General features: G+C 39.8%; 1 protein-coding gene across 1 annotated transcript in view; it reads right to left on the minus strand.

The window, feature by feature from the left end:
* The window catches only part of KIF13B (kinesin family member 13B), a 190,695-nt gene that overhangs the window by 69,448 nt on the left and 100,418 nt on the right, over nucleotides 1-20,829 (minus strand). The window contains exons 14-24 of the mRNA XM_082616987.1: nucleotides 19,315-19,445; nucleotides 15,937-16,023; nucleotides 13,985-14,175; nucleotides 13,238-13,448; nucleotides 12,181-12,343; nucleotides 10,539-10,685; nucleotides 9,211-9,360; nucleotides 8,794-8,922; nucleotides 3,518-3,688; nucleotides 2,094-2,251; nucleotides 701-833 (exon numbers count right to left, since the gene is read on the minus strand). Coding sequence (XP_082473113.1) covers nucleotides 701-833; nucleotides 2,094-2,251; nucleotides 3,518-3,688; nucleotides 8,794-8,922; nucleotides 9,211-9,360; nucleotides 10,539-10,685; nucleotides 12,181-12,343; nucleotides 13,238-13,448; nucleotides 13,985-14,175; nucleotides 15,937-16,023; nucleotides 19,315-19,445 — 1,671 coding nt within the window. The remainder of the gene's footprint in view (nucleotides 1-700; nucleotides 834-2,093; nucleotides 2,252-3,517; nucleotides 3,689-8,793; nucleotides 8,923-9,210; nucleotides 9,361-10,538; nucleotides 10,686-12,180; nucleotides 12,344-13,237; nucleotides 13,449-13,984; nucleotides 14,176-15,936; nucleotides 16,024-19,314; nucleotides 19,446-20,829) is intronic.

Here is a 20,829-nt window from a genome sequence, read left to right on the forward strand (position 1 = left end):
ATCCTCACAATAACCCTACAAAGTTGGTGTCATCACCCCCTCCACTTTACACCTGAGGAAAGGTTCCGGGAGGTAACTGAACTTGCTCACGGATATACAGCTAGGCCATGGGACAGCCAGAACCAAACCCCAGAATGCTAGACTCTGAAGTGCTTGTTCTTTCTGCCATGTCACATGGCCTCTCCTTGTCTTTATAAATGTTCTAATGCTGCTTGATACGTTTGTTTTATTTCCTACAGTGCAATTCTAAGTCACTTTAAAGCTTATCTTTTTCTTTTTTAAAAAAAATATTTATTTATTTGGTCGCACTGGGTCTTAGTTGCAGCAGGTGGGCTCCTTAGTTGTGGCTTGCTGGCTCCTTAGTTGCGGCATGCATGTGGGATCTAGTTCCCTTGACCAGGGATCGAACCTGGAACCCCTGTGCACTGGGAGCACAAGTCTTATCCACTGTGCCACCAGGGGAGTCCCCAAAGCTTACCTTTTTCTTACTTAAACTTCACAGAAGCTGGTTTTAAATACTGTAAACAGCTTTATTTTTGAAAATGAAAGAAAATACACATGAAGTGAGAGAAAACTTTAATATAATAAATGGTCTCGGCCAATCTAGATTTCATTATCCCTGATGTTTCTGCTAAAAGGAATCCAATATTAACCTTTACAACACCAAAGAATTCAATGTTAACATTAAAAATTTCATTACCTGCCGGAGTTGGAAGATTCCACCTGTTGGCACATCCTTTGCAGGAATTACCTCTACAGGGCAGTATTCACCATTTTCATTCTGTTCCAAGATTTGAACCCAGAATTCCACTTTCCTGGTGACTTCGCTCCATCTAGGAAACAGTTGAAGTTCTTGGAAAATCATACATTTCTATTTCAATACAGGCAGCTTAGGATCCTACACATGAGAATTAACAATGAAAATAACCTCCAAACAGAATAACTCAGTAGAATTATCTGTAGTTCAGTGAGTAATACACAAATACATACTGGCAAATGTAATTAAAAGCAAAGTTCAACAAACAACATCAGAACTAAAAATGATGCCTTTATTTCATTCAAAAAGGTATGATAATTACAAATCTATTTCAAAGTGGTTATTCAGAAATTTAAACATTGTTATCAGAAGTAAGTTGCAGTGATTATCTCTTCATACACAAAGGTAGTGCTGTATGCTTTAGTGACTTGACAAGTACCTCTGTTGAGGTCAATAAGAGAATCAAGAAAAAAAATCCCAATGTCTAATTTGGTATTTGGTAAAACTTTCTAAATACAAAAAAAAGAAGAAAAACTGCTTCTCATCTATAATTAGATGCAGTACAAATATATGTTCTTTCAGTCTTTTCCTTTTAACTCTTCTGTTTAAAATCCTGGTCAACAAGTAAACCTTCCTCCTTCCATGATTAATGCTACTTGAAAAGAACTTTGAGCTAAAGATAGAATAAGTAAGGGACTTCTCTGGTGGCGCAGTGGTTAAGAGTCCACCTGCCAATGCAGGGGACACGGGTTCAAGCCCTGGTCCAGGAGGATCCCACATGCTGCGGAGCAACTAAGCCCGTGCGCCACAACTACTGAGCCTGAGTGCCACAACTACTGAAGTCCGCGTGCCGAGCCAGTGCTCCACAACAAAGGAGGCCACCGCAATGAGAAGCCCGCACACCGCAACGAAGAGTAGCCCCCGCTCACCACAACTAGAGAAAGCCCGCACGCAGTAACGAAGACCCAACACAGCCAAAAATAAATAAATAAATTTATTTTTTAAAAAAAGTAAACCTGAATTCCAGAGTATATCTTGATCCATTTTCTCTACAGATGATTAATTAGAAGTATTTCATAATGATAAGCAACCTATTCTCCAAAAATTCATTTCACACTTTATTCTTAACTACCTATTTCTTAACTTCTTCCCATCACTCTTCAAAGTTCACTCCTCCAAGGAAGTTTAACTGTGCTGTTAATACTGTGGACATGACACCAGCTATTACTGGAATACTGGTAATGCTCAGGAAGGGGTAACCTTTATAAATGGTAATATTAATCTCTAGCAATTTTTTAAAATTATAAATGGAATCAGATGGATATCTAAAATTCACCTGTCCCGAAGACTGCGTGTTTTTGCTTGGATAATCCCCAAATCCCACAGGGTTGGGTTTTTCCGAGGATCATTCATCTTATGGCCATAGACTTCAATTGCCAAAGCCCCTTCTGAAAGATGCTCGATAAAGTCTTCAGTGATGCCAACAGAAAATTCCTGAAAGGAAGTAAGTACAGAAGAAGAAAACACCTTCTGGTGACCTTACCATTACTTACACCTGACATATCCTCACTTCATTATGGAGAAGAGAAATAGAATGTTTTAGCCATAGGACAAAACTGTCATCCAACACCCATAATGAATGCTCAGATGGCCCAAGGTTCTTAACTCTGATTTTTAAAAAACTTTTCACCTTGAAAATCTATTGTGAAAGACCAGCACTGTATTCTATTTTGTTAGCAATATTTTGGGAGCTATTTTTGAAAGTATAAATAGTTATATTAAGAATGACAACAATGATCTACATCTTGATATAAAAGTTATTACATCCAGTAAGGCAGCAGTGTGTTGGAAAAACAATTTTTTCCAGTTTTTAGGAAGTTAACTATCTCCAATAATGAGAGAGAAAGGAAATAAATACTGATCATCAGTGCAAATAATCACCTATTTAAAAAAAATTCTCCTATCTGTCCATCTTTGTAAGATAGATGTAAAACAGCCTCTTGCAATAATCAGGATTAAGCTCTAAAAAAGTTTATTTTAAAAAGTCATAGAATCTCTCTCTCTCTTTCTTGATCTTTAGCACAACAAAAGTATTTCTGTTTTAAACAGATTAGAAAGAGACCTCTCTTGAAAAAAAAAAAAGAGATGGCTCAAGTGAGATAAAGTAGAAAAAGAGAACCTAGAATCTGACAGTCGCGGCTCTGCTAGTTACTAGCCATGGGCAAATGACCTCTGAACCGACTTCTTCAGCTAAAAACAGCACTGTCATCAAATACAACTGTGGGAAAGAGCAAATGAAAGAATCACAAAGTGCTGAACAGAGCGTTAGGGGCTCCACAATGCTAGTTCTTGTCTCTCTTCTATCTTCACTTTCTCTAAAACACTGGTTTCCTAACCTTCCCAGATGACAGTTTCTCCAGTAACTCATATAAAACATGGATTCCTTTGGAGAAGAGCAGACGTATGTACGTATATATAGTCACACAAAAGTTAACTTTTGCTGCTGGAGGAGTTACATGCACTGACACTATAGTTTTGCTTTTTCCCCCAGGTTTACAGCGATATAATTGACATATAACGTTGTGTAAGTTTAACATGTACATACAGTGTGTTGATGGCACTTTAATCTTTGACTCCAACCCCACTCTAAGAAACTGATCCAAGACACAGACTGGTACCAAATTACTCAACAAAATATGGGCTGCTTTTTGTTTTGACCTGAGTAATTAAAGGCTGCCCCAGTCTGGAAAACACACTTACACTGCAATGATCAAAGACAACCATGCACTGAGGTTCCTTGCTGACAGGAGAGGATGAGGTATCCACCTCGGGTGCAACAGTTACCGGCTCCTGTTGATCCCAGAAGTTGTATTTGCAGAATACAAAGTGGGACAGATGCTGTGGCAAGCCAGTGGCTTGAAGGAGTTTAACCTGAAGGAAAAGGGAGACTGTTTTTAACTCAGAAAGTTTCAAGAAGTACTTTGAGTCAGAGACACAGGCTCTAGTCCTGACTGTGTCACTAACAGTTGGTTTACGTTGACCAAATCTCATTTAACCTGGGCTGTATTTTTGCGTCTGTGAAATGTCATATTTAGTGAGAGGTTGACACAAGGTATCAGTAACTTGACTATATACAAGTGGACATTTTAAAGCATTTACAGGCTGATGAAGAACATTTAAAATTCTAGTTTTTTATATCATCATCATCATCATCTTCGGAAGAAGAATGTTCTCAAACATCAGCACCATTCAATCATACAAACTCGGCCAACTATGGATAATACGGCCCAAGGACACAAGATTGTTAAGAATGATGAATGAAGAATGAAAACAGTGTGCATACCAGTAAGCAGTAAATATTCAGAAAAGGGAAAAAAACATTTATTTGATATTTTAATGTATAAAAAAGAACAAGGTTCTCAATTGGAATGTTACTTGCTACTAGAGCGTTTTTGGAAAACTTTAAAAGCATCGGGAATGTATACTCCGAAGATCTGGAGGGGTGAATGGAGGAGACAAAAGATGGTGACTGCTGACCATTCTCTGCAGCGATGTGTGTGATGCCTTCTCTGTGCAGATTCAGGGAGGAGGGCCAGATCAAACAAAATGTGCCCTGGACTGCTGGGGTGTGGGGTTTTGTGATAACTACATACGATTACAGAAGTATGTGTTTAATCAGACCCAAACACCCCCAGAAGAAATGCCTATATTTAAAGCAGCCAATAGTCTAACTATTTCTTTTGGCAGGCAGTGTCAGGTTGATTTTTAACTTGGACTTTTGTGATAAGTTGTGGAGGAAACTAAGTCCTAAAATTAACTAAGCTAAATTCTGATTTCATAATCCATGAGGCCAACCTTCATGAGACTGCACACTGATCATTGATCACGCTCTTAACCTGGTCGCTTCTTACATGTTGTATGACACACTCTAAACCTCCAGTACATAAAATTAACAAAAACAGATTTGAGTATGTGGCAGAAGTTTACATAGTGTAGCAACCACAAATGCTCTTACTGTTTAACAAAGTATTAATAATGACACAGGAAATCATGCAAAGCAGACGACTATTTTCTTCTATAATGGGTAAGCAACAGATGGGCACTCCTGCTATTACTCACTTTTTCCTGTGATGGCATAGAGTTTGAAACATCTAGATAGCAATTGCCAGGCTATGAAAGACAGATTGACTAACACATTTTATTTGTCCAAACCAAACAGAGCAATTAGTATTCAGCAATTAATTTTTCATTAAATTTTAAAAACCATCCCCTTTTCATTAAGTGTTTAACATGCTTATTATATTCTTTAAGATGAGGCAATGTGGTATTTGGGAATATTGCAATATTCTGGAGTACAAAGATCTAAATAAAAATTTCTGCCACTTATTAGCTTCTGTTTATGAGCAAGTTACTTAAATTCTTGGCCTTAGTTTTTCTCCTCTGGAAAACAGGATAGCTACCTAATGATAGATGTGTGAGGACTAACCATACCAATGAAATACAACGAATGAAATCACTACCAGGCATTACGTGGATGGATGATCAATACATACTTCTTTGTGACTGAATTCCAACTGAAAGCTAATTTTCTTTCTTAGAAATCAACCTCAATTTTAAGATTGAAATAAATAAGAAAGCAAGGTTTCATATGCTGAACTCTCCCCTATAGACAACTCCTTAGGAATGAGACCGCAGGAATAAAGAATATCAGGAATGATCTAGAACATAGGTTTAAGTTTTTGCATGAAGAAACCAAAATCACCACCAGGTGTCAGAATACCACAGACTTCAACTTGCCACTGCTCAAGACCTACAGCCCAGAAATGTTGGGAGACACTGATGTTGTTCGCAGTTTTAAAATATACTAATTTTATTTAATGTAATTAAAATAATCAATATGTTAATATGTGCATACTTTTTTTCATCACAGAAAAATAAATCTAGTCTTCTTTTAAGGGCCAGTGATCCTCATCACCTGTGATATCTTAAGTGTCCCCAAACTGGTATCTTTTGTTTTTTTCCCCACCAATGTTTTATTACCATACAGTTTATTTGTCTTCCTCCTTTTACACAAAAGGCTATTACACACTCAGAATATGGTGTCTAAAAACCACTCCCCACTGAAAGGAATCCAGTTCCTTGGAGAAATGGTCTGGGACAAGGAATGTACAGTCTGCGTCACACCAGAGCAGGAAAGCTGGCACAGTCTCTGAGGGTTAGGGTTATATCAAAGGACTCAAGAGCCACCCGAAGAGGCCTCCACAGGCCAAAGATGGGATCGTCTGAGCTTCGATATAGGTAATGAATACAATGGATCAAAACACACCAAGTATATTTAAATCCAAGAATTCATAATGATACGAAGACCAAACCAAAAAAACCTCACTTGTCGCTTCTGCATAGTAGTAGGAAAACCAATTCATTATTTGGAAAACTAGTGAATAAAGGGAGAGAATGGAGCATTCACCCCGCCTTTTAGATACAAATTGTACCTCTGAATAGCGAAATAGTTGACAGTAGGAAGATTCACTCTACAGAATTCCAGCTAATAAATGAAGGGATGATAGAATTATCTTTTCTAACTCCTAATGAAATACCTAGGTAATAACCATCAACGATTGCTAACATCCCCAAAAGAGAACCAGACATGATGTGCCTTCTGATGGAAGACACCTCACCCTGTAAAGGATCTCGCCCCTCCCCTCCCCCATAGGTCACCTTTATATCTAACTCCCAATTTACAGCAAATACACCTTAACACAGTAAATAATACCAATCAGAAAAATCCAGACTATGAGAAAACACATGATGACAACGCAGTTTCTACAATCAACAAATTGCAGGATGAGAGAGAGAGAGAGAGAGGTCAAGCAGGAGGGAGCAAGCATAAGGGCCAGAGCCTAAAGATTAAAATATAAAATAGACTGAAGACACCAAGACGACCAGGGAACCTGACTGGATATTTCATGATATTAAAATATTCATTCTTGATCATGATATCCTGGCTAGGTTGGTTTTTTAAGAGTCCTCTTCTTTTGGAGATACATATACTAAACTATTCTTGAAGAAATGTGATGTCTGGGATTGCTTCAAAATAATCCAAGGGAAGGGGACAGCAGAGAAGCAGCTTGTGTGTATGAACGAAACAAGACTGACCATGAGTTGATAGTCGAGGGAGGATGAATGGGGGTCAATGACACTCTCCTACTACTTTTCTATGTGTTTGATATCTTCCATAAAAAATCTTAATACATTTTAACTTCATTAAAAAAAAAAAAAAAAGCCTAAGTTACCCAGTGACAAAGATACATTTCCCAAGTGAGATAGTACCCTCCTATGTTACTTCACTAATGGTAACTTTCACACAGGTTGCATTTCTGGTCCATCCCCTTTAAAGCGGGCCATTATGAGTCAGTAAGGCTATATCTCCCCATCTCTGATAATCATATAACCTCAAAGGAAATGTTCTGAAATCGAGTACAGTACAAAGGTTCACCTTTTAGTGAATTAAGAATAGTTCCCCCTCACACGGAAGCAATGGACTGTCAATTACTAATTGAGGCCTCCTAAATATATGCAAAGACCTACGGAAGTGGCCCAACTCTAACAGCTTGAGCTGCCCCATACCTGTAGCTGATGCCTAACTTACTCCTTTCAAAACGAAACTCAATTCTAGAAGTATTTACTGAGCTACAAGCCTGGACCTAGGATAGACTATGAAATCAGAGTGAAGTGTGGGCTTCCTGGCCTCCCCTTTTTTTTTTTTTTTTTTTGCGGTACGCGGGCCTCTCACTGCTGTGGCCTCTCCCGCTGCGGAGCACAGGCTCCGGACGCACAGGCTCAGCGGCCATGGCTCACGGGCCCAGCCGCTCCGTGGCATGTGGGATCTTCCCGGACCAGGGCACGAACCCGTGTCCCCTGCATCGGCAGGCGGACTCCCAACCACTGCGCCACCAGGGAATCCCTGGCCTCCCCTTTTAATGGCCTCCTCACTCACACACGGTGTCTAAGCCCCTTGCTGATTTCTTGTCTTCAAAAACCTTTAAAGTGGCTCCTGGGTGAGTCTCAACCCATGGCACCCTGGCCCACCAGAGTGTGCCTGGAAATGCACGATGGGATGTTCTCCTTGTCATAATGAGTGAAGAGGCGGCCCTACCTGTGCTGACCTAACACGCGCCCAGCAACCACCCGTGACGATACCACAGCCCCCTAGGGAGAGGACAGCTTTACATAACATGCTCTCCTTCAAGTTCACTCTGAGTCTCATCTCTCCAGAAATATCCCTCAGACCTCACTATGTTCATTCATTGATGACCCCTACACTGTGTCCCAGAACAACTCCCTCTCAGAGCACACGGGTCACACAATACTGGAGTCCTCTGTTTACCTCTGCGTCCCCCAAAGGTGCATACCAACTACACAGGTTGCCCCCTTGACAGCAGGAGTCCTGCCTTACTCATCTTCATATTCCCATCGCCTGGCACAGTGTCTCACAGACGATACTCAACACACAGTTCAGGAACAGCGTGCATGGGAAGAGCAGAGGGGAAAGGGTCTGGGGCGAGGACAGGATGGGACAGCACAAGCAAGGGCATGCTCCTGAAGAGGAAACAAGAAATGTGGAAAGGCAGTGTGAAGAGTGGCTTAGGCGGCCGCTTAGCAATAGGACCAGGGCTGGGACACGCCTCCAGCATCAGAAGAGGCCCAAAAGGAGGAGGAACCCTGTGTGAGAAAACTGGCTTCTCTAGAGAGAAGTTCAGATAAACTCAAATTCACATAATTTCAGAGCAGAACAGTCCAAAAGAAAGAGGTGACTTATCCAAGGGGTCACAGAGGAAGGGAGTAGAAATACCTGGCGACCTGGAATGTCAGGAAAATGTGATGAAATACGGTCTCTAGAACACTAAATACTAAAGATTTATTTAGAGACAGATATTTTCGAAATTTGAAAAAGGACACGGTATTTACTGTCTAAATACCCACAATCCTCAGAACCAGCTACACTTCGACTACTTCTAAAGGAAAGTGGGCCTTACCATGCACACGAGTTTGTTCTCCTGGGTCTCCTTATCAAAGGACGCATCCCCAGCATCATCGCCTCCCGCGATTCTCTCCCCGATGTCACCACTAATGCGCATCACCTCTACGTGCAGCCGGCCTGCCACCTACAGCAGTGGGGACAAAAGCAGATCTTTTCTCCAGATTTTGTTCTTTTCTCTGTTGTAGAGTCAAGTGGTTAGCTTAGTGGTATAACAGGTTCTACCAGTTACTTTTCCTCAAAGTATCTATTTGGAATAATCACCATCCAGCAGTATGGAAACACAGATATTAATAATACACGTAGATAATGCTTGTTGTTATTGATGAAATATTATAACAACAATTTACTCTCACCACCCTGCTGTTTCTTGAACTGTTCTCTGCGGGACACAAGGCACGAGGAGAAAACTAACCTCTCCTTTCTGGTTGATGATTGGAACAGCATATTGTAACTTCGCATCATAGAAGAGGGACTCCAGGAAGACATTAGCCACCCCAATGAGACTGTGATTTTCCTGCTCATCATAGAATGGATCTGCACGCTTGAAGTAAGACCGTATCACCTTTAAAGAGATTTGAGACATACAGCTTCATAAAATCTCTTAAAATAAACGAATTCAACCTACCATTTTTTGATGCAGTCTAATAAAGTCATTAAACTTAGCCGAAGTATAGCATTGTATTGCATGCATGCACACAGGCACGCACACACACACACACTCTTCCTCATTCCCACTTAGAATGGTGGTCAGCACCCTTCACCCGTGAGAGAGCAATCCCAATAACACATCATTACTTTCATCATTTCTTCTCCCTTACATGGAAAACTTGCTGTGAAAAGAGAAAGCATACACTGACTAGAAAAATCAGCAGAGTGTACAAAAGTACTCCATTTTTCATTCACATCTATTCCACCTGTCCCTACCAAATCATTAGACACGCTGCTGCTAATGAGAGGTGACCCCCTTACAGGAGTGTGGTTTGCTTGTTATTTGTTGTTAATGTTATTTCATTTCTAAGTTGAAATAGGAGAGAAATACAGAAGAAAATGGAAAAAAATGTTTTAAGAAAAAAATGTCATCTAACTATAAGAAGTCATTTTTATTGATGAACATTTTTACAAAACAAGAGGCTAAGGAAGTAAACAACTCTATGGGGCCCTAGGACCAGCAGTGTTGAAAATATGTAAAAATATACATAATTCATACTTCTATTTTAAATACGTACAAGCACACAGCTGACCTAAATGAGCAAACCTGAAACTTGAGGAGAGAGTACCAGAGTTCAGATCTATGGCACCTGCTTTAGGATCAAAACGCCTTCAAAAAATGTTCCTAATAGTGTAAATATTAAGGTACCACTGATGTTCAGTTCAAAAAAACAGATGTTGTAGTTTTGTTATCTGCAACGTTAAAATGTGTTGAGAAATGGGAAGAGAGATAATAAGGCCTGAGTAAAACCATGGGAGACAGATACACGTAACTCCAACAGAAGCCAGAACAAACATAGAAGATTCTACTAGAAATCCAGAGAACACAAATATGGAGAAGAGAAGATGCCAGAAAAATAGGTTATTAAAATTCTTGACTAGCTAAACAATTGACAGGATTAAAATAAGTATTGTATTTATAAAACAAGATATTTTGGAAAAATGAACAGTTCTTCCCTAAAATGGGCAGGCTCATTCTTGAGTGGTTCCTTCTGTGACTATCAGTGAAGTAACTTTTCTCAAATAACTTACTGGGGTATCTTCTTCACACTCCTTCCACTCCTGATAAAGATCTCTCATATCCAATAACCTGTTGTCCAGTTTTTCCAAAGACCAAATCTGCTTCCCTTTTCCTTTTCTTCTCACTTGGATGGCTGGTTCACTAAGGAGAGAGCCTCGCTGTGAAGACAGTAAGAGTGGCATTGGGAAGCACAGAGATATCTATGCATCGTAGACATCAACCCCAACATTCTATACCCACCAGTCAAATGTCATCGACTAAAATGGAAACTGTATCATTCTTTAATCTGTTCAGTGCAGAACTTCCCAGAAATCTTACAAGCTTAATATAACCTCTTTCTCTCTAACTGCAGTCAAAATTTAAATTTAAGTATAAATCTAAATTTAAACTTAAATCCCAGAAAAGTAGACCATGTCTATGGGGAAGTCAAAAATGTTTTATTCAGGACATCATATGACCAAAGAGTATCAGTGGGTAGGAAGAGAGTCAATAAGCACTGAATGGGAAGGGAAAGTTTGTGGGATGGATGGTGAAGAATTTTTACTTTCAAAAGTTTGCATTTTAAAAAATTTCTGAATGGCTAAGTGTCTTAAAGTGATACAAAACGCAAATGATTAAAAGAGTAAGCTGTGAAAAGTATCCTATTTACACATTTGGAGGCAACAGATGATACCAACTTCCAAATACACATAGTTTAAATTTATTATTAAGACGGTACAGAGCTAGGTAGAGATGCTGGTTGCACAACACTGTGAATGTACTACATGCCACTGAATTGTTCACTTTAATTAATTTTATGTTACGTGAATTTCACCTCAAAAAAAAATAGTACTCATTTAAGTTTTTCTAGCTTAGAAGAGCAACGTGCTTTTAATGTAGAAAAAATGTTTAAACGTTTTGAAATCACAAAGTAGAAAATAAAAATGCCCCTGTAGATCTCCCCCAGAGAGATGTACCTATCAGATATCTAATCAACTGACGTTTACCGGAAATTTTTTAAACTGTTCTGATACGTCTACTTAGAACTTCGGAGAATTATGAAGGACGCCAATGTTGCCTTAACATCTTGCCTATAATCAGTTCCAAAGAAACAGAATTTACATAATGAAGAAAGGATTTTAGAATTCTGAAGTTCAAAAATTACCATTCTCTCGCATACTGCAAAGGCCCTTCTACCTTATATTCAGCTAGCTAGGGAAACAAATATCTGAATACAAAAGTCTACCTAATCCATCAAAAATTATGTACTAACGTGATCAAGAGCTACAAAAGAACCCAAATAAGCGAGAAAACAACTGAATGGCAAGGATAGGAGACTTTGATGGGACTTGCCCTCTGCATTTTATTAGGCTTCTTACCTTATACAAAAAAAAAGAGAATTGTGATCTTCAATACCCACATGAAACAACTAGTGGACAGTTGTGTCATGCCATCTATTGACAAGTAGAAAATAATACGCTACAGGTAAAATGAATCCCTCACTTGGGGTGGGGAGGGGTGGCAGAGGAATAGCATGAAGGGAAGAACCACTTGGGGTACGTGTACTGCTGGGGATGGGGATGAGGGCACCCTGGTGTTTAAATAACCCTGGTGAAATCTGAAGGCGTTTTATCCAGCGATATCTTTGTTTTTTTTCACTAACGTCAATCTCACCTTCCTGTTGGCATCGAGGCTGGAAGCTGGAATCTGTAGGGTTACTTTATACTCTGTTCGTTTATCCAGTTCTTCCGCAATGTAACTAGCTTCTCTCACCAACAGATTGGCCTTAACGATTTGTTCCCTCAGCCTCATCAGGCTGTTATTCAGTGTTGCTTCTCTTCAAAAAAAAAAAAAAAAAAAAAGGTGGGGGGTCAGATAACCATTAAAGCAGCACATCAGAATATTATATAGTGCATAGTACGTTAACGCCAAACTGCGAACCAAGCTTTACAACTTTCTTTTGCACACAGGGAATACATCACCGACACTGGCCCATGCACGCACTTGAATGTGGGCTACGTTACAAGCACTGGCACATGCTCCTGTAAGAAGCTGGCCAGAGACTAGGGCTTGGCAAACTTGACTGTGTATACAAATCACCTGGGAATCCTGATAAACTGAAGATTTTGACTCAGTAGGTCTGGGGTGGGGGACCCAAAACGCTACATTTCTATCAATCTCCAGGTGACAGAGATGCTGCCTGTCTGCAGACCAAACTCTGAAGAGAAAGAGGTTAGTTAAATACGTCTGTAACCATGGATAAAACATTTAGTGCAACGCTAATTAGCTCAAATAGAGATCAAACTTGCAATCTGAATCTCATTGGTACCATGCTTTACCTATCTGATAAACCACCTTTCTCTTTTTCCTTTTTTAAAAAAAGCACCTACCCACGCTTCAGAACCTAAAGTATAATATACAATGATAAAGTATAACTTCTAAGTACACGTACTTGTTTAGTCAAATCCAAAAGCCACACAAACTGAAAAGGGGGCAGCACCTAACAGGGGCGGCTTTAAATAAATCAATATAAATTGACAATTCCCATTTTTTTTTCCAAAAGTGGGGAGGGGAAAGACAATGCCAAGTGGTTCTTAGCTGTAACACTCTCTTTTAATGTAATTCATTTTTAAAGTAAGGTCTAGATTTTTCCACTCTGTATGTTACGCAGATGGGTTACAGGTGACAAGCATATGCTACACAGGGGGCACAGGCCCTGTGCTCCACCTACCTCTCTTCCGCCCACTGCCTCAATCGCTGCTGAGCGCTGGGTGAGTGGAAGGAAAACCTGTCCGAACTACGACAGTTTTGCTTCTCGGGAGACAGCCGTCTCCGGAGCTGCTCCAGTTCATGTTCATACATGAGCCTCTGGCGCTCCAACGCAGACCGTTTCTCCTCTTCGTGCTGTTGTTCTAGGCTGTTCAGTATTGACTGCATGGGATCTAAACAAGTTTTTTTTTTGAAGGCAAATAATAAAAGGTTAACTGCACAACACAATATACTTTAAATGTTCTGTATTATTATGTTGTTTGTCATCCTAATTAATAACGTAAGATTCTTATAGACAGTTAACTTTCCTTACTTCCAATTACTGATGGTATTATCTATTCTGTCAGATACATGCCAAACCATCTTCCATATAAAAAAAGCAGGTCTATCTGTATGTTCTACACATAACCTAAGACAGAGTTAACGCCCCAGAAATCCATTACAATGATAAGCCAGTGGCAGTCAAGTCTCAAACCTGAGAAATTCTATCAATGAGAACAAAGTTTGCAGTGATTTGTATATCAAGGCAGAAAGAAAAAACAAGTTTTTATAAGCATAATAAATTAAGGCCAAAGTCACAAAAGAATTGAGTACAGAGAACAACATGAAGACTTCCTTTGCTGCTAACGTTTAAAAAGTGTCCATTGTAAACAACTCTAACAGTCTAGCAACTCTGAAAGATTCTAAAAAGCACAACAGATCTGCTCACCGTTACTGCCCAGAGCCTTCATGGTTACCTCCATCTGCGCGTACTCGTAATTGAAGTTGATTTCGCTGGACACCTCACTGGACGAGTCTCCATCCACATCCAGCTGCTCAGAACTGGTGTCATTCTTCATGGACGTGTCTTGTTCCTCATCTTCTCCACCTGCTTTCTTTTTCTTTTTAGGCAAATTCAGTCTTGGGGAGAAAAAGAATATTATCTTTTAAAGAAAGATATGTATTTATTCATTGCATTAACTAAATATTGGCACTTGCTAGATGCCAAGGGGGTACTATGTGCATATAAGGCAATTACTGTACTCAGAAGTTTATATTCTAGTAGTAGAAATAAAACACAGGCACATGCGCAACTAATAACAACAGAGAGTGTGACACGAGGCCATGTGACAAGCTAGGTGTCAGAGAAAAGCTGAGGACCACCTCACGCTGGACTGAAAGAGGAAGGGATGACAGAATAGGAAGTCATCTGAGCCCAGCCTCAAAGGCTGAGGAGAAATGAAAGCAGGGCGTTGGACAGAGGAACAGCACGAGGAAAAATGGAAACTCTCATAGCCTCTGGAGAAATTAAAAATTACACAGAGATACACAAAATTTGTAGAGCAAAAGTTGTGCGAGATAATGGTGGAAAGATCAACTTAACCCAAACTATGAAGGCTTTGAACACTAAGCCAAGCAATCCACACTTGATTAAGTTTAAGGAAAAAAATGAAAAATATTTTCCACACACTTTGTACCCCTCTTTTTTCAACAATCAAAATAGCAACTGGGGCTTCCCTGGTGGCACAGTGGTTGAGAGTCCACCTGCCAATGCAGGGGACACGGGTTTGTGCCCTGGTCCAGGAGGATCCCACATGCTGCGGAGCGGCTGGGCCCGTGAGCCATGGCCGCTGAGCCTGCGCGTCCGGAGGCTGTGCTCCGCAACGGGAGAGGCCACAGCAGTGAGAGGCCCACGTACCGCAAAAAAAAAAAAAAAAAAAAAAAAAAAAAAAAAAAGCAACTGGCCCACAAGCAAAGGATCTAGTCAGCTTGATGTATGAAACACAGGGCCAGGGCCAGGTAGAGGAACAGACCAGTATTTTAACTTTGTACTCTATCTAGCCGGTCCGTCCTCACCAATACAACACCAATTTTGTATGGGAAACAATATGCAGTCCCAGGTCAGACACTTTCATTCTCAGCCTCCTTTGCAGCTGAGAGGCAAATTCTACCGAATGAGACATAAGTGGAAGGCTGCTGGGGACTCTGGGAAGACTCCTGCTTCTTCTCATCTGCACAGTCAGGGCTAGTCCTGCCACCCTTCAACCTCGTCTTCTTCGCATGTGCCTGAGTGCTGCCTTGATGTCTGGAGTGGCGTGGCCATCTTTAGACCACAGGGAAAAGCCAAGACAATGACATGACTTCTGCCATGACTCTTTTGAGAGGCTTAGCCAATGCCAATAACCATCCTCCTTGGGAGTTCCTGTCTTGTCAGAGAAATGAACTATCTGTTTAAGCCATTATAGTCAAGTTTGCCATTACATGCAGCTGAGAGCATTCCTAAATGAAATATTAACCTTATTTCATGGATAAGGAAACTAAAACCACTACTTTTCCAATAAAAAAAGAAACAAAAAGACAAGCATGTCAGAAAATAATTAATGAATTCTTATACCAGATGGCATAGCAATCATCTTCCACTGGGAAATAAAAAGGAAAAACGATGTAAGTAAACACAGTATTTCTCCCGAGTGTACTTGTTCATGTGTCCCTTGGGCTCAAATCGTATGGTGAACAAGCGTATGTATAGTGAATAAATGCATACGTATAGTGAATAAATACTTATGTGCACAAAACAACATAGAATACTTATAGCATTAAGTTTACTCTTTAATATATACTTTTCTATTTCAGAATATAACCATCAAAAATCTACCTATTTAAGAGCCATGAATGTCGTACCTGAAGAAGTGGTTGTTCCCCCATAATATCCTGTCCCCATGGTGTAGCTGAATAGGACTGGATACAGAGGAGCCATTTACAAACGTTCTGTGGGGAGAAGAGGTCAGACATGTAAACAATGATTATCATGTTCTCTCCTTTAATTTTTCCAATACAATATAGGAAAAACAAAAGAATCAATTCCCCAAAATAAAATCCGCCCTTGGTGAATTTTATTACTTGTATTTCCTTCTTTGCTGATTTATTTTAAATGCGTATGGTACCAAGTATCATAGATTATTATCCTCTATCTTTCAAAGCTCTAAATTTGTTATACAGCATATTAAGGGGTTAATATGGAACCACTGCAGCCAGTCATAAAAAGATGGTAGCAGTGTACACTACAACTAAAACAAGTGTGTCCAATCTACATGGATAAAAAGAGCCAATCAACCAACTAAACTCAGAAGTATCTATAGTATCAGTAATAAGAAATGAGGCCTATGTTAAACTCTTCTGTAACTTCCTATAGCACAGAAAAATGTCCCTATCCTATCAATAGATAGAAGATTTGTAAGATCCACTTGACTGCTTATCTTGACAATAGAGTTCAACAGAAGAAACGATGGGTAGATGGATATTAAGGAAAAATTTCAGAGGGGCAGGAAATAAATAGAAAATTGCACATACCACTATGAGATTGATATTCCTGGACTACCAGTGTCATCGTGCCTCTCTCCACTGAATGACTAAGCTGCCTAGATATAGGATAAAGGACAAGTTCTTTAACTTGACATTAAAGGCCCTGCAAAAGGAAACCCTCTTTATCTCCTTCTTTCCCACTTCTAGTGAATTCTCAACTCCAGCAAAAAAAAAAAAAAAAAAAAAGGGGGAGGGGGGGGATGTAGGGGTGTTATTTTCTGTCCACTAAACATGACTGATTCTTCCTCCAAAGCAAGGCTTACCCCAGTCCTATAACCTGGCATAGGGTTCCCGTTCTCTATCACCCTGAGTCTCACTCAGTTTGATGTCTCACAAAGCCCAGTTTGGTTTCTACTTCCTCTGTCACTCCAACCAATACTACCTTAGTTTCTTTAAGTTCCTAAGGCACTCACCTGGCTTTGTACCACCACTTTTTTTTAATGTATATGCATACACACAAAACCTTACTCTCCATCTAGATTTCACTTACCATGTGGGTTTTTAAGCACTAAAAGTAATTGGTCTCTATGCTCCTACAGTCTGATTATTCAAAGCACGAGCTCAAAAAATAGTTATGACATGAGGGGACCTACTAAAATTAGCAGATTTTAGCCTTTATGACACAAATTCCTTAAATACAGTGAGGAGTTTAATTAAAGGCAAACACATACATAGGCTTATTTTTTAAAGCTCCAGCAGTTAATAAATAAAAGCACGACTATAATAACAATTCTCAAAATGTGGTCTGTATGGGGTCCCGAAGATCAAATTTATTTTTATAATAACACTAACCTGCCTTTTTTCACCGTGTTGACGTTTGCATTGGCAAAGAGTAAAACTGCTGGTGTTTTAGCACAAATGAAAGCAGTGGCACCAAACATTTATAAGTAGTCACTGGATTATTCACTGCCATGTACCCACAATTTCTAAAAACGTTTCACTTGAAAAGGTCCTTGATGAAGCAGTAAAACTCAACTATACTCCAATAAAATGTTTTTAAAAAATAAAAATAAATTTTTAAAAAGAATAAATTACTACTTTTAGTAAATTTTGACCCTTGAGTAGTACACAACTTCTTAAACATTCCAGGTGACAAAATGAGAAGTACACACAAAGCACTGTGCTAATGCATACCCAAGTATGAGAACTGTCTTGAGCAGAAGACATACTCAAAGTGGTTTTCTGGCAGACATTTTCTTGAAAACGAACAAAGCCAGCCTGTCACTTTGACAAAAACAGCTGACAGGATTTGTTGCCAATTGTAAATGTCAAGCTTTCAAGTGAAAATTAGAGTTTTGGGAAATTTGTGTCCATGTCTTCCAACCAAAGACCACCAGGAATATTCCCGTAGTTGAACCAGTTGGGTTTATTACTCACGCAGAGGGAGGAGACACCACAGGAAGTGTGGGGGCATCTCAGGGAGGGGGCCCGGGGGGACTCCTGCAGGACTGGGCTTCAGCTGCTCATCCTGGGAGAGGGTCTAAGGAGGTGGGAGCTCTGTATATACCAGATGCTGCCAGAGAGCAGGAGTGATTCTATGATCGGGTTTGTCAAAAATCTTATCTCAGAGGATAAAGTTGTAACTGGTGAAGAAACAGCCACTCACTTGGCCGAGAGAAGGTGTTGGGTACTTTGGGTGTGGCATAGGGACCCTGGTTTTTGTCTCTGCTGAAACAAAATTATTATGTGGCCTGCTTCATCTTATTTCATCATAGCCTCAGAGTAACCTTCCCTGGGGTTGGTATCTGTGAGATTATTTAATAGGAGAATAGCACACCAGAGCTGGGAGTGCTGGGCCAGCTTACGCTCTATTTCTTTCCTTTCTCAGTTGTATCCTTTACCATGAGCTTGATAGCTTCCAAATATTTCCAGACTTTATGGATGAAATTAGTGATGGTATTAATGATTTTTTGATATAATGATGAATCAACATTCGGAAGATCAATACGTCAGTTAACCATCACCTATAACAGTTATATAGACAGTTACACAACAGGGCAAAGTTTCAAAGCTGAAGGAAACAAACTGACAAATATTTAATTTGTATAATGTTATGCTTATTCATTACTTATTGAGCACTTACTTATTAGTCTGATAGTACATGCTAAGGATAGAGAACCGAAAAAGAAAGGTCCTTGTCTTCAAAGACCTCACAGTCCAATTTGATAATAAAGACTAACAGCCCACAAGAACACAGTATGAAGTATTAACATAACAGGAAGCAATAAAGTGCACTAGGAAAATGTACTGGGGGCCCTTACTTTAGACCAAAGTAGACAGTGACAGAACTTAACCTTGAAGGTCAAACAGGAGTTAGTTAGCTGGCCAGAAGAATGGCAGATGCAGAAGAATAGGAGACAAGCAGGAGGGATGTAAGGGATTTTTGCATCAAGAATAGTAGAAAGCCATCTGGTTGTATGGTGAGTGGACCAGAAGATTAGGGCGCTGGCAGGAGTTCCAATCAAGATTTGATGGGGACCTTACTTAAATAAGGCCACGGCAGTACGTATAGAGAGGAAGGATGGGTTTAAGCCATATTAAAAAGTTAAATATTAAGGACTTGGTAACTAACTGAATATCTTCTTTAAGTGAATGTAAAAGCACACAAGGGCCAAACGTCCTCATACCATCCTCAATTAGTGTACTTTCTTCCTCTTAAAAATTATTGTGACATTAACACTAATTAAAGTACATTACCTGGTGTTCTTTTGAGGAGTCAGCATAACCTGGCCTTCTGATGTGATGTCTATGATGCAATGTTCAGGAAGAATTCCCATTCCACATAGTTGGATATCTTGGGAATTTGCTGAACCTATCAGTGTATGTTCCTACAAAAGAATCAAAGTCACTGATGAATAGTGCATTCTTACAGGTACACAAACTGGAATCGTCTACTCTCAGCTCTCATATATTGATCCATTACCTTAGCTAAAAGATTTTTAAAGCAAATGGAAGGACAGAGGGAATTTCTGGCTTTCTATAGAATTCATTCTACAAGTTCTATTTCCTTATAAGGAATACTGCACTGAGTTGGGTTATAACTTTTAAACCTAAAACTACAGTTTTGCATTAATGTCCATGTTATATTCATTATTTTCCATTGCAATCTTGATTCCAAATATTCTATACTACTCTCAGAGCATGGTCTGAAAACTACAGTTACTTAAGGTGTACGTCACCTACCTGGTCTCAGTCAAGATGAGTCTACAAAGATAAAGAGCTATTCAAATGCAAGGAGTCTGAATTATTTCACGAATTACATGGTCTCCCTAGACCTCATAAAAGATACGGTAGATGCGTTCTTCTTACCCTAAACCCCCAACTACTCAATTCTCTAAGCCCTAATCACCAGTGTCACTTTTTGGCAGGTACCTGAGAAAACAGACATAAAAATCGAGCTCCCTCTTATGTGCTTCAACATTTGACTGCCCTTAAATGTTGATATTGACTGGGATGTGTCCCTAGGCCACCTTCTCCTTCTACGCACCTAGATCAGGGGTCAGATATGAAATATTTTAGGCTTTGTGAGTCATACACAATTACTCAATTCTGCCCTTGTAGTGCGAAAGCAGCCAGACAATATACAAATGAACAAGTGTGGCTACTTTCCAATAAAACTTTACTTATGAACACTGAAATCTGAACTTCATATAATTTTCAAGAGTCCAAAATATTATAATTCTTTTGATTTTTCTCCAACCATTTAAAAAATGCAAAAACCATTCTTGGCTCCTGGGCCATATGAAAGCAGGCAGGGGGTGAGATTTAACCCATGGAAGCACGTTGCTGACCGTTGACCATGATGATCTCATCCAGTCCAATATGCTTTATATACCACACACACACACACACACACACAACTAAATCACCAACCAGGAACTACAGACTTCAGTTCCATCATTCTCCCACCTCCACTATCACTGCCCCAGTCACAGTCACCATCATTTCTTGCCTACTGGGCCCAACTTGGATGTCTAAAGACATTTCAAAGTGAAAGGGCCAAAGCAGAACTTTTGCTTCCACCTTCCCACCACCCCACTGAGTCTATTCCCTTCCCCAATACTAATGGCACCACCACCACCCAGCTGGTCAACTAGAAAAGCTCAGATGCTATCCTGGAGTCTTCTCTCTGTCTTAGCAGTCTACCTCCAGCCCCATGTCAATCAGGACATCGTCAGACTCTCCCTCTGAAATATATCAAGAATCAGCTCA

Source organism: Mesoplodon mirus (assembly GCF_964341445.2).
Source record: "Mesoplodon mirus genome assembly, chromosome: 1".
Taxonomy (NCBI): domain Eukaryota; kingdom Metazoa; phylum Chordata; class Mammalia; order Artiodactyla; family Ziphiidae; genus Mesoplodon; species Mesoplodon mirus.